The 13,521-nt window shown below is 54.1% G+C and overlaps 2 protein-coding genes and 1 long non-coding RNA gene across 8 annotated transcripts in view; 2 read left to right on the forward strand and 1 right to left on the reverse strand.

Moving 5' to 3' along the window:
* Positions 1 to 52: 52 nt before the first annotated feature.
* On the reverse strand, positions 53 to 4,452 carry SQSTM1 (sequestosome 1). Of its 4 annotated transcripts, none has more exons than XM_003642062.6 (8): positions 4,202 to 4,452; positions 3,973 to 4,068; positions 2,973 to 3,202; positions 2,719 to 2,875; positions 2,180 to 2,269; positions 1,433 to 1,677; positions 1,102 to 1,183; positions 53 to 367 (listed from the first exon to the last, which is right to left on the reverse strand). In XM_003642062.6, the coding sequence occupies exons 1-8, from the start codon at positions 4,377 to 4,379 to the stop codon at positions 210 to 212; spliced, it is 1,236 nt and encodes a 411-aa protein (XP_003642110.1). In that variant the 5' UTR covers positions 4,380 to 4,452; the 3' UTR covers positions 53 to 209. The 4 variants fall into 4 exon arrangements, with proteins under 4 accessions (XP_003642110.1, XP_001233249.2, XP_004945011.1 ...); XM_001233248.7 differs by having other exon boundaries at positions 976 to 1,183; XM_004944954.5 differs by lacking the exon at positions 2,180 to 2,269.
* LOC124417178 lies at positions 1,029 to 2,875 on the forward strand. Its single transcript, XR_006931403.1, has 2 exons — positions 1,029 to 1,228; positions 2,640 to 2,875. It is a non-coding gene; the product is annotated as an uncharacterized LOC124417178 (long non-coding RNA).
* A 4,109-nt stretch (positions 4,453 to 8,561) lies between the features above and the next one.
* MGAT4B (alpha-1,3-mannosyl-glycoprotein 4-beta-N-acetylglucosaminyltransferase B) overlaps positions 8,562 to 13,521 on the forward strand; it is a 36,210-nt gene continuing 31,250 nt past the window's right edge. For all 3 annotated transcript variants that reach the window (XM_015293929.4, XM_040647183.2, XM_015293931.4), the window contains exon 1: positions 8,562 to 8,712. In XM_015293929.4, coding sequence (XP_015149415.2) covers positions 8,616 to 8,712 — 97 coding nt within the window. In that variant the 5' untranslated portion in view covers positions 8,562 to 8,615. The remainder of the gene's footprint in view (positions 8,713 to 13,521) is intronic.

Raw genomic sequence — 13,521 nt, forward strand, 5'->3', positions numbered from 1 at the left:
TCCAGTTAACAGAGTAGAACAGTTATGATAATTAAACACCCACATACTCATCACCAGTGAAAGAGTGGCAGTATTTATTTTTCCTCCACGCTACAAGCACTTAGGAACATGAAACAGAAACCTTTAACAGAAGATGCATTTGCTAGAGTTAACTGTACCACACTGTTTTCTTTCAGTTAGAAGAAAACTAGTTTTTGTTACGTAGACTACTACAAGCTAGGAGGCTGCTTGGAATACTGGATGGCATCTAGTGCTGCCCCGATGTCACAGTTCTTTGTCTGCAGGAGTCGAGTGAGCCATCCACCCTCATCAGAGAAGCCCATAGAGAGCATCTGGGACAGGGATTCAATCAAGCGAGGGTCTGCTTCTGTTAAGAGAATGATAGTTTGAAGTTAAAACGCTTCACCTTATTAGCAAACCACCCAAGGCTGTGGTATCACGAGGTAGGCTGGCACTAATCCTAGCAGATCTAGCATAGCTGACAAGCGTTGGAAGACACTCTCTGTATCCTATGAGGCAGACATTTTAAGATACAGCATATGTAACCTGCTAAGGAAACAGCTGAGTTAGATCTGTCTGTCCTTGCTGTAAACCTCAGTGCTGGTGGTTTCAGTTAAGTGACCTGGCATACTTTTAACTAGCTCTTGCCAGAAAAGTGTCTTAAGTCACAGGATGTATTGTCTACAGCCTGCATTAAAAGGCTCTCAAAGAGTACACAGCAAGGACACTGTTTAGGAGGCCACCTCTTTCATGCTTCTCAAATGGCATATTAGTACCAGTTTAAGACTTGTTGCCCCCATTCAAGCAGAGAACATGCCTGTTCCTAACAGCATGCAGAGTGCTGCCAGAGCACAAGTTACAATTTAACTTGTCCATATCTGAGCTTGGTTCCTAAGCAGGTTTGCTTATACTGGGCAAGTTGGCAATAATTGAGAGTAACTTTCATTCACGTGAAACCTGCATGCATTCTCGTACCTGGTGGGAGATGTGGATAGAGTGCAGCCTCTCTCAGCCCTGTAGGTCCTGCCTGGGGGGCTTCCTGAGCTACATCTAGGGAGCTGGGATCATCTGTCTCTGGCATTTGTAGAGACTGCAGTTCACCTGTGGAAGGATCCACTTCTTTGGAAGATAAGTGGGTCCAGTCCTCATCACCCCCTGACGAACTGCTTGACTCGCTGTGTTCCTGAAATGGAAAGAAAAGAGGTCCAGGTGCTGCAGCGCTTTCCAGGTAGGATGCGTGCTCTTACTATCAGCTTTTAGTAGAAGAATTACATTCACAACAAGTCCCACCTTTGCTGTAAATCAGTAAAGCAAAGGTGCCATGTATTACGTATCTGCTGACAATTGAATCAATCCCACAACACATACTGAATTAGTTCCTTTTCAGTAAAGCCTCAGCAAACATACTAAATTAATGCAGCCTTTCTTGTACCTGGGACTGGAGGCTGCCATCTTCCATTTGTGTGGGCACAGGATCTATCACCATGTCTTGTATCTGCTCTGCAACAGTGTTTACGACCGTAGCAGACTCTGTGTTACTCCAGTATGGTTTGGTCTGACTGTTCTGGTTAAGAGTACTGCTGCTTGACTCAGCATTGTTATTCTCTTGATTAGGAGAAGCAGGAGTCACTTTGCTTCTCTGTCCTCCGTGTTCCACATCAATATCAACTTCAATACCTAGGAACACATTTGAGACCAAGAAAAAATATTAGGTTTATGAAAGCACAGTTCTAAGAAAAAGCACATATTAATCCTGGACTAAATACTGTAGCATAACTGTAATCCAACAGCTTCCCATATAATATGTATGAATTCAAGTGTGAAGCGTTCTTTTAGTAAGCTTCAATGCACCAATTAGTCAACTTTCACTGAATAGACAGGCCATATGTTTAGAGGGTCAAGGCAGAACTGCCTAAGCAAAATATCACTGTAACATGATTTTAAATCATTGGTGACTTGGGGCTATATAATTAATCCCTTCCTCAGCTCCTTACAAAGGACTCTGAAAAGGTACTGAGTGGATGGCCCATACCCGAGCAATTTTAGTACACAGTAATTTAAGGCTTTGAGGCTTAGTAGCATGAAGTGGTTCTGGTACCAACCACAGCAGCTGGCTGCTGCTCCTGGTGGGAGCAAAGCCAGTCTCAGGGATGGGGATGACACACCGTAAGTCACTTACCCAGGGGGCTCAGAAAAGCTGCCACACTCTCCCCAACATTCTTTAAGAAGGTGACATTGGGGTCCTGGGGCTGGCTGTTAGTAGAAGCTTCTAGAAAAACAATTTGTGTTAGTACACATAGCAGCCCACAGGGAAAGAGCATATCCCCAGGAGTTCTTGGTGCTCGTTTTGTGTCACTCATCTGCACAACACAAAGGCAGCAGAGAGACCAAAACCACCCCGGAACAGAAGACCAGTGGCATTAGCATTGTTAAGGCTCATCAGCCATGCTGAAAGGCACATCTAAGAGCAGAGCAGTGACATGCCAGACCTAATAGCTCTGCTTGGTCTGGTTCCAAATAGTCTCTCTGTAGCCTCATATATTGTGTGGCCACCAGACACGCCATAAGCAAAGTGTCCTGAAAGGGGCTAATGATTTCACACAGATTAGATTAGTTCCCATGTCTCTTTTCCCACCCAGATTCCACACTGTGCTGTGAAGTCCCAGCTTCTCTGGCTCCTCCACCACCGCTCTCCTTTAGCAGACCATCCCCTCTTACCTCCAGCAGCGGGTGGACTGGAGGCAGCAGCATCGGCTTGGGCCTGTTCCGAGTTCTGGCATGGAGCTGCAGGTCCGGGATACCCCCAGCAGTGCATCCAGGGGAAGGGTGGAACACCGTGCCGCATCTTCCGGAGCCAGCGCCCTCTGGGATACCACTGCGAAGGGTAACGTTCATGGGACAGAGTTGAACCTTCAAGCTTACATTTGGGCAGCACCCCATTCCTTGGTATCACCCCCGTAGGTTTTGCTCACCTCAAACGGATTCAGCAGCGGGCTCTGAAACATCACCATGTTGTGCTCCTTGTGGATGCCTTTACCCTCGCAGGTGCTGCACAGGTCGTAGTCTGGGCAGACGGTGCACTTGAAGCGAGCGCCCACCACCGGCCCCTGGCAGCCGTCGCAGATGACGTTGGGGTGCACCATGTCACGGGGAGGCTCCTGGCTGCACTGGGAGCGATGTTCACGCCTGCACTCCTTTTTCTCTATTAAGGAAAGGGAACTTTGCATCAAGAACGAGGGGTACTATTTAAAGGCTGGAAATCGGGCAGAGGAGAAGGAAACACAAACAGCCCTTGTCACAGCAGTATTGACTTACTGGGTCAGTTTATTTTTACACTGGCTGCCCGACACAAGCTGGGGGCACATAAGAACATGGACCAAGTGTGAAGGGGTGTTACAAGGATACCCGCTCCTCAAACAGCATGCCTTATCCCTCGCACTCTGCATGTTTGTTTTAGATTAGTGCTGCACCACCCTGCTCGGCGTGTCGTCCTACCTTGTGAAGTGCTGGGAGAACAGAACGTTTCTTGAGAGAGAGCTCAGCAGTGCCAGGAGACACGGCAGATGAGAACCGAGACAAGAAGGGTGGCTTACATGACTCACTGCATGGACTGCAGATAAAGCTTTGCAGGTGTCCAAGTGAACAGAAGGGACTGGGGAACGGTGTGCTTAGGAATAAGCTGGATTTGGGGCTCCTTAGCACATCATGGCACCCGCTGGCAGTACAGCGAGGGGGTTCCCAGGATCAGCCTGAACACAGCAGCTCTCACTGTGCCAACCGAAGCCCCGGAGCCAGGAGGAAGCCCTGCGCAGGGTGGGTTTGTTCCCTGTCCTTACCTCGCCCTTCATTTAACCTCCCCTCTGAGCCACAGCGTGAGGATGAGGGACAGGACAGGGATTTTCCCGGTCTCGGAGCCCTGCCAGCGGCACGGCGAGCAGAGCACTCGGTGTCACAGGGGCTGCGGGGCGTTACCTTTGATGTACACGCGGAAAACTCCGTCCTGCACGTAAGGCATGGCCAGATCCAGCTCCTCGTCGCTGGAGAACGCGATCAGGTCCCCGTCTTCATCTGGATAGGACAGAGGACGCCGTCAGGCGCTCGGCCCGTACAGCAGAGGGACGCCGCGCCGCCCCCACCTCCCAGCCGAGGAAGGGGCTCCCGGCGGCCCCGACCCACGGGGAGAGCCCCCCGCCCCGCTCACCCTTATAGTGCATGCGGAACGCGGGCGGCGGCCCGGCCCGCAGCAGCCCCTGGAAAAGCTCGGCGACGCGGTCGTGGACGGCCTGGTAGCGGACGGGAGGCATCAGGGAGAAGCGGCGGATCTCGCGGGTCGCATCCTCCTTGCCCAGCAGGTAGGCTTTCACCGTCAGCGCCGCCATGGCTGTGGCGCAGCAGGAATTGCCGGCGGGACGCGGGGCTGCGAGGGGCGGTGCGGTGCGGGCGACGCGATGCGGGCGGGGTACTGCGCGGCGGTGTCTTATAGCGCCGCGCTGCGGGCCGGGCGGAGCGGGGTTGGCCACGCCCCCCTTGTATTCAAGCCACGCCCCCTACGTTCAGGCCACGCCCACCGCGGCCTGCACTGCCCGGGGACAGTAAATACACGCGTTATTCGCCCCGAAAGTAATGCCTCCTATTTATCTCCATGGAGACTACAACGGCTACAAAGAGCACAATGACGCTGTTTGATAGAGCAAGTTCTCAGCTACAAAGCACTATTTTTCAACGTTGTCACCACCATTAGCTACACATTTTCACCAGCGATGAACAAGAGCCCTCATAAAAACCTGCCCCCAAAGCAACTGCTGCTGAAACGCACCGCCGTGCTGCGCTCACATCCACTCATTGGTCTCCGTGAACACCCAGCAGGCATTGGTGAACGTCAGCAAGCACCACTTCTTCAGCCTCTGCTGCCATCCCACCAGCAAATAGGAGGCATTACTTTTGGAGCAGCCCTCGTACCTCAGTTGTGCAGCACTGCTTTCCTGCGGCCCGGGGCCTGGCCGTCCACCTTGGGCTGAGAAGATAAAAACATGCAACCCGTGCTGTGATGCAGCGCCCTTTGCAGCCCAGCGCAGGGTGAGCGTTCCCACTGTGCTGCCATTTGCATATGCCCACACACGGCCTGCCACGGGTCTGTCCTTGGCCCCACGGGTGGCGGTTTTGGGATGGCAGCACTCTTCTGGAAAGCGGCACCCGTGCAGCACGAGGTGACAAGTGAAAGCTTGATGTGAGCCACGGCCTGGGCATCACCACCAGGAATCCCTGCTCTCCTCCACGCGAACTTCAACCCAGTAAACATGGAGAGCGTCCCAACTCTGCACTGCCTGCTGAGTCACGCTGGGCTCCGGGGCCGTGGCATCATTCACTTTCTCAAAACACAAAGAAAACAAGGCCTCGGCCGGGCTGCGGTGAGCTCAGCTCATGGTCACGGGATGGGGTGACTCAGCGTTCCCTCCTCCTCCTTAAGGTGGGGATTTCCTTTTCCCGGCCCTGACTCCGGTGTTTCCCCATGGCTGGGGCCCTGCTGTGCTCCCATGCATTCCCACGGCACTCACAGCATCCTCCCATCCCACAGCTGGACAGACGGACGGATGTCTCCCCACCAAACCCCACCACACACAGCTCTGCAGCCTGAGATTTGGCTCGAGCTCATGTTAACTCGAGCTCTTGTTAACTCATGTTAACTGTATTAACCTGAAGGACCCAGGCTTGGCAGTCATTTGGCAGCACTGAATGTTTTCTTGCCGTTCTTTAGGAACCACATTCCATCAGGACAACCCTTGCTCAAAAAACCACTTGGCAACCCTGGCTTACGAGCAGCTCCCCAGATGGACGGAGCAGAAGGACAGCAAAGCGGATGGGAATAAAACTGCTCCAGTTCCACGATTCCAAGTTGCAGAGGAAGGGCTCAGAAAGGAGCATTCAGCATCCCTGCAGCTCTGCTTCCTCCCCCCGCCCACCTTCTGCTGGAAAGTGTTTAAAAATATTTGCTGAGAGTGCTGCTCCAAAGGCCCGATCGTCAGAAGTGCTCCTTCTGCCCAAGCTCTGCATTGTCGCAGCAAAGCCCTGCTGGGATGCTGCTCCTGTGCCCACAGACCACAACAGAGGCTGCTGGTGGTTCTCCAGAGGGAATCGTTATCCAAATCACCGCCCCACCACCACCCAAGGGGCCGCAGCTGGGTGGGAGGGGAGGGTCTGCCCCTGTGCAGAGCTGCAGAGAGCAGGTGCTGGTGCTTTCCAGAGGCTTCTGGAGAGGGATCCTCTGGATGTGCAAGGTCAGATGCTGGTGACTCACCCCGTCCCGTGACTACTTCCTCCTCCAGCCCTGCAGAAGGGCCGCCCGCCCACCTCCGTGCCTCCTTCAGCCACACCAGGGCTTGGAGTGCTGCATGGGGTCAGGGCTCCCACCCAGCCCTGAGGCAGCCCCTGGCGTCCAGTCGCCATCATAACACCTTGCATGCAGCCTGTTCCCAGGGTGTCACAAAGACACGCTCACACACACATATATATACACACATTAACAGGTATACGTGCAATAATACAGAAATACCTCTCTTTTTTGGTGGTAGGATGACATTCAGGAATGTTGCTTTGGAAAACTGCGTGGGCAGAAGGGGAAGCCCAGCTGGCTTTTTGCTGTCTCATTTTGAGGTTTGGTTTTCCTGGAGCTGAGCTCTGAACCTGGTGGTGTTTACATAGGATCAGCACCATTCATCATGGGTGTAACACAACACTGAGCAAAGAAGGCAGGAAGAAGGTGCAGATGGCACACACACAGTGCAGCACACAGCTGTGCCATGAGAGCACATCAGAGCTCCATGTTTGCACAGGTGAGATGGCACTTTTTCCAACCTACATTCGTTGCTTGGAGTGAGTGCTGTGTTCAGAGTGTGACTTTTGCCCCGAATGAGAGCCTGAAGGCAATAATGTCAGAACGCAGCAGCCCGTGGGCACCTGGCAATGAGGTCACTTCGTTGCTGATGAAATAGCACTGTGCTGATGCAGAGCAGCCGGGCCAGAGTCAAGCTGGGGGTGAAGGGCTCTTCAGAGAACCAGTCAAAATCAGCTATCGATCTGCACTGCATTCTGTATCGTGACCTGATACGCATTTCTCCTAAGTTCTGTCGTGGCCTCACTGCGTGCTGCTGTCTGTGTGCTCACAGCGTGCAGCCCGAGCTCCTGCAGCGTGCTCAGCTCTGCCAGCACCGACGGGACGAAGGTCACCGGGCTCTGTTTGCCGTTTGGGTGTTTGCAGTTCACAATTCCAACTTTCCTAAAACAAAAAGGAGTAACAAAATAAAGGCGAAACTGAGGCGGGGGGGGCCTTTAGGAGTCAATGGGAACTTTGCCACCAATACAAACATCACAAGGGCCGAAAGCTGAGCTCTCAGTTCTCCAATGAGACCTCAAGGTTTTGTCGTGCCGTGGTGTGGGGAAGATCCTTCCTTTCTTCAGCCATTTATGAGAACAAAATACAGCAGCAGCAATCAGGGTAAGCCGTATCCTTCACGAGGAGTCCAATTAATCATCTTGGAGAAATTACTGTTTTTCTTTCCCCCTGCAGGTGCACCGCACACCCCGAGTGGTGGCAGCACTTTGCACATCTGGAAACAGCCCCTCAGCTTCTGATGCAGCAAAACACATCCTGGTGTTGCCCTGAACTCTGCAATGGCCACAGCGCACTGCTCCCACCTGCAGCTCTCTGGAGGGATTCCTCCATTAACTGCAGCTCCCGCAGCACACGTCGAGGTTTCAAAAAGTGATATATTGCCCAAACTGGGGAAGGGGTGCAGGGCTGCCCCGTGCCACCCCATGTGCACGGCTGCTCATCGTGCAGCGGTACTGCAGCTCTGGGAGCCCACGGTGCTCTGCATTTCCAACCCAGCCTCAGTGTGCAGCCCCCAAGGAAACGAAGCTGGGCCCACCAGCAGAAGACAGCACAACCAAAGCAATGTTTATATCTGATTTCTTCTGTCCTGGCCAGCTGGAAGGTGCGCTCTGTGCAGGCTGTCCCTGCAGCGCCACGTGCAGGGTGTTTCTGCACCCACAGTGCTGTGCACAGAGATGTGTGTACCCAATGCACGCCTATTTATATATATAGAGAGAGAGAGATAGGCAGGTGCATGTAGGGATCTGTACCCGGGCACTCACTTTCATATGCATACATCCACACCGACCTGTGCGGGCATCCTTGGGTGTGTGCATTTCTATGTCAGGATTTGTTCGTGCACACACACATACACGTGTGCAACTGCGTGCATAAACTGAGTACAGAGGTATCTACCTTTATACATGCAAACCAAGGGCGTGCACATGAGTGCACAGGTGCACACAGTACGTGAACACACACACACACACACACACACACACACACGTGTGCACACACGCACACTCCACCGCCGCTGCCGTTCCGCATTCCGCCACACGGGGGCGCTCTCCGCCCGCGCCCTTCCCGGCCCCGCCCCTCCACGCCCCGCCCCGCCCGCCCGGCCCGGCGCGGCGCGGTCCCTGCATGCGGGCGGGCGGGCGCCGCGCCCCGCTCCGTGCACTCCGGGGCCGCCGAGGCCGCGCCGCGCTCGGGCCATGCGGCCGCCGCCGGCGGGGAGGAGGTGGCGATGAGGCTCCGCAGCGGCACGGCGCTCACGCTGCTGCTCGGCTGCCTCTGCGCCTTGCTCTCGCTCTCGTGGTACGGAGCCTTCGGCGGGCACAAAGGTAAGGGGCGGCTCCGGACCGCGGGGCGATCCGGTGGGGTCCGCGGAGACGTGCGGGTGGATCCCGGGGACGCGGAGTCCCGGCCGGCGGCATCCTGACGCGCCCCGCCGGGGTCCGGCAGCGCCCGGGGGGGCCGCGCTGGGGGTCCCCGGGGCTGCGCTGCGGGTTGGGGGCTGCGGGCTGGGGGTGACCCGGGGCTGCTGGGCGATGCCCGAGGGAGAGCCCGTGCCGGCTTTAAATCCTACAGGGTTTTAATCCCCATGGAGAAATGGGGGCCCCGTGGCCCCAGGGCGCTGAGGGACCAGAGGGAGGGGGGAGCCGAGACCCCTCTGCAGTGCTGGGGCTTTGTGGGCAGCCCCCTCCCTGTGCTTCTGCACGGTGCTGAGCTGCGTGGTGTGTCCGGGACGGTCCCCTGTGCACAGCCGGGAGCTGCAGCCTCTGCTCGTCCTGCAGCAGAAATGCGGGGTGTGACCCCGGTGGATACCCCTGCGTGTCCTTCTGGTGGGGCTCACAGCCCCGATTCCCTCTGGCACCGGTCGCTGAGGAGCAGCGGTGGTTACAGCAGGTTACAGGTAGCACGGGCTGTGTGCCAGCGGTGTGTTTCCAGCTGGTGTGGCTGTACTGGGACCGCTGGCAGCCCTCAGAGGTCGTACAGTCCACCCCTGCCCCTACGTAGGATCGGGGCATCCATATCCTTCCTGCCTGATGTTCATCCTATTGATTCCTAATAACCTCTGATGACAGAGATAGCCGAGCTCCCTGGACTGCGTTTGACATTTAACAGCCCGACCAGCAGGTTTTTCATACGATCTAAGCAGAAATGTTGCTCTGTTTCCCTTTTTGGGGGTACAGACAGGGAAGTTCCTCCCCTCACTGCAGCTCTTTGGTCTGTGGTCGCTCCGCTGCTCCCCTCGGGGCCGTCGTGCTGAGCTGATGCCCAGCGCAGGGCTGAGGCAGTGCTGTGCTCAGGGAGCAGAGCTCACTGCGGGTCTGATCCTTCTCGCCGTGCACTTTTGTCACTTTGTACTTTTGGCACAGATGTGTTTCATGGTGGTTTTTTTTTTTTTATCCCATCTGCCCTTCAGCCGTGCTTCTCCAGAGCTTTTCCTGCTTTCCGTTCTTTACCTGGTTCGTTGTTCTCACCAGATCCCATGACCTCACGCTTGTCCTGGCTGAACCGCGTCTGGTGTGTGCAGGGGTCGGGATTGATCCGAATCCTGTTCTTGTCCTGGCGGTCCCCTCAGCTGGGGGTGGCCTTTGAACGCTACCAGTGCGTGTGGTGTCCCACCATCCATCTCACGGATGGGATTCCCCATCTGGGCTGGCTTCCTTGGGCCATTCCTCAGCCAGGTCCTCCCACTCCTTGCTCTATGGGCAAACCCCATTCACACCCATTTGTGCCCGCAGTGGGCCCTGCAGTAGCCAGGTCCATCTCCTGCATCCCGGCTCTATTATGGGATGTCATACCCTGCCACAGAAATACGATGCGTTTGCAGTGATTTGGTCTTGACAAAGAAGGGTTTCTCGTGCTCAGGTCCTCATCGTTGCCTAAATACTTCATTGAAGTTAAGCTGATTAATCTGTAATATCCCAGATCCTCCTCCCCGTGCCCTGGCTCCTCAGGGCAGGCCGTGTCCATTACTCACTGCAGCATTGGCCGTCCCCTGCCAGGACCTGGGGACGGCTCTGGTGACACCACTGCACAGGTGGGGAACATGTGGATGTTAAAACAGGGAAAGCATCGAAGAGCCTGCTTGTCTGTGTCACCTGCTCTTTGTTGGGAGAACAGAACAATTAAGTGAAAGACCTTCAAATAGGTCTGACCAGCCCCAGAGGCGCTCTCACACAGCTGATCAGGGTTTGCTTATCCACTGCAGGCAGCACAGGGGTAATGGTGCCCTCCTCGCAGGGTGTGATGTGCTCTCCTTGACCTCAGGGCTGATTACCACGTCATATCGCAGGCTGGCAGCCCCTGGGAGCAGCACCCAGCAGCTCTCCTGCCTGCACATCAGCAGCAGAAGGGATGAGAACAAGTTCCAGGGAGATGCTAGCGGGCTGGTGGGTTTCCTCCTTCAAAACGATGACTGTTTGGCTGTGGCAGGGCTTCCTGCTGCTCTGTCCTTTCTGTTCCCTGCTCCTGCACCCGGAGTTCTGCAGCTCCTGTTGGAGGCGTGGGGCAGCACTTTGCAGGTCGTGTCCCCACTCAGGGCTGGGGCTGTCCCTGTGTGTGACACCCGTGGTGTATGTAACACATATACCAACCTGTGGAGGCTGAGGAGGTGCAGATGGGGGCTCTGCAAAGGAGCTGCAGAGGTTGGAAATCTGTCATTAAAATGCACAACAAATAACAAGGATGTGCAGGAGTGTTTCTGAGAGCCCCTGCTGGGTCTTTGCGGTGCTCACCAGCAGCTGCGACTGATGCACGGAGTGCAGCAGCATGTGCAAGATTATCTTGCTTATGGTTTGACCAAATTCATCCCAGGAATGAGTGGCACCGTGCAATCTGTTGATGTGCATTGATCAAAAGAAATCTTTCCTTGCCCAGAGCCAACTGTATTTCTGCTTGTATCTCTTGGCAATGCATTGTTGGGTTTTCCCGCTGGCCTCTCACTGTGTGTGCCCTTATGGGTGTTAAGGACAGAAGCAGAGCAGGTTGGTGCAGCCCTCTGGTTGTACCGAGCGTGCCCCATGGTTTACTTCTCTTGCAGAACAAAACCATTTCTGCTTTGCTATTCCGTTTGATTCATCTGAAAGGAATCATTGATTTGTGCTTACATCCTGAATGTTCATTGATTATTCACTTAGTGTTTAAGGTAAAGCCCATCTGCAACTTGGTAGTTTAAGTGAAACTGCCACTCATCTCCGGAAACCTTTGAAGCCTGCTGAATTATGAAGAAATTGCATTAGTGATCAATTGGGCAAAGCTGCTCTGCCTGCTCAGCCCCGGTCCTGCTGCGCTGGGCACAGCGCTGGTGTCGATTCTCCCTGCACACAGAAACCCAGAGAGCTATCATTGGTGGAAGCCGTGGAGAAATCCACAAAACACTGCTCGTGCTCATGGGTGGGAAGAGCTGAGGCGAAGGGCAGAGCTGAAGCCCATCTTGGGGCAGGATGGCAGAAAACCTTGGCACGGCTTTGGGGATCACCGAGGTTGGAGAAGACCACGAAGATCACCAAGTCCGACCATTGGCCCATCACCACCGCGTCCCTCAGTGCCACATCTCACCCGTTTCTTGAAAACCTTTGATGGATGTGAACTCACTCCTACCGACCATTGGCCCGCTGTTGGCCCCAGTGAACGCTCACTGAGATTTGCAACGCTTGAATTGCAAGTGCTGGCGAGCAACAAACGCACCCAGGCCCTGGGATGTGCCACGCAGCTCTCTTTGCTTTTCTCTTCCAGACTTTGGGTTTAGGATTCCTGGGGCGTGGGGCTGGGATGCCCACGGGGTGGATGGCACGGAGCATCCCAGCCCACGGGGAAAAGCTTCCCTCCTCACCTGCAGGATCCAACACCACCTTTCCCACGCTGGTTCTGAGGTTGGCCTCTTGTTTTTTCCCAAGTGGAAGCCGGTGAGGTCAGCAGGGCTCAGTGCATGCAGGCAGAAGTCGCTGCCAAATTAAGGGATTATGAAAACTATTAAAATAAAGGAAGGGCTTTAGCTGGGGCTGGAAGGTTCGTGCTGCTAGAAGGAGAGGCTTTTCAGGGATTGCTGATCGAGCATCTGCTTAATAGCTTGCTGGCTCGGGGAGAGGATTGTTGTCTTTGACAGAGGGAAATGTGTTTTCCTGCCTTTCTTATTGTAATTGAGGTGTAGAGACTTTTTATTCAGCGATGACCTTTGTTTTGTTTGTGGTAGAACAGCTCCCGTCAAGCTTCTCTTGCATTGCAAGACAGCCCAAGAAGGGCAGGTCTCTTTTAAACCATCTTTCTCCTTTCACTGCAGCATTGGCTGCTTTTCCACGTGCTTGTGTCCCGCTCCAGTCACATTCTTTTTTTCCTTATGTTAGTTGAGCTGCATTGTCCATTTGCTTTTATCCACACCTGGCACACTCGTGGTTTAGGTTTGCTCTGTTGAATTGATACTAACCCGGGGAAGGTCACTGCGCTGGTACCGGTGCCACTGCCTGCTGCCTCACCTTTTCCTCCATGAGTTTTCAGACCAATTTGTTCTTTATGGTATGGATATGCCCTGTAGGATGTGAGGTAGTTTTTCTTCTCTCCCAGTGATGGTGAGAGCTTTCTCGAGGCAAGAAACGTGCAGCATTCCCATTGCATGTCCCCACGGAAGCAAGAACTTGCCTGCGTTGGGTGCCTGCTGGATGAGTGGGCTTGGGTAGGGTTGGGCTCTCTGGGGATTGACAGCTCCCCTAGAAAAGTGCCCATGGAGTGAATTATTCAGTTAATGCTGGAAAAAGCAGTGTGGTGTCCTCCTCTCCCTCCTGTCATTGCCCTGACTCTGATGTTGTGCTTTTGTTTGATCTTGCCTTTCCTGTTCTAACGATGCCTTTTTGGTGCCATGTCTCATTGCGCTTTCATTGGAGTTGTCTTTGATATCTTTTCCCCCTTTGTCTTCCATTTCCCTCAATTTCCTCTCTTCCTTCTTCCTTTGATTTTGTAGAAAATGACCAGGATGGACTTCTTCTGTGTCTTTTTCTCTCTTAAGCTTGTCTAATTCAACTTATCTACCATTCAAGGACCTTTCCCACGTGCTTACCTAACACCGTGGTTTCATCAACTCCAAGGAGCTGGCTGGTCCCACCGATTCATGGCACCCCAGAACTTTGCCTATTTGGCTGGTTAATGGA

This window comes from Gallus gallus, chromosome 13 (assembly GCF_016699485.2).
Source record: "Gallus gallus isolate bGalGal1 chromosome 13, bGalGal1.mat.broiler.GRCg7b, whole genome shotgun sequence".
NCBI lineage: Eukaryota > Metazoa > Chordata > Aves > Galliformes > Phasianidae > Gallus > Gallus gallus.

Bases quoted from the DNA above. Each gene is read 5' to 3' on its own strand.
- SQSTM1 (XM_001233248.7), bottom strand. From the start codon at position 4,379: ATGGCGGCGCTGACGGTGAAAGCCTACCTGCTGGGCAAGGAGGATGCG. The intron at 1,678-2,179 runs GTAAGTGACTTA...ATGTGTTCCTAG, and splicing joins AGCTTTTCTGAGCCCCCTGG to GTATTGAAGTTGATATTGAT. The intron at 1,184-1,432 runs GTACAAGAAAGG...TTTCCATTTCAG, and splicing joins ATGGCAGCCTCCAGTCCCAG to GAACACAGCGAGTCAAGCAG.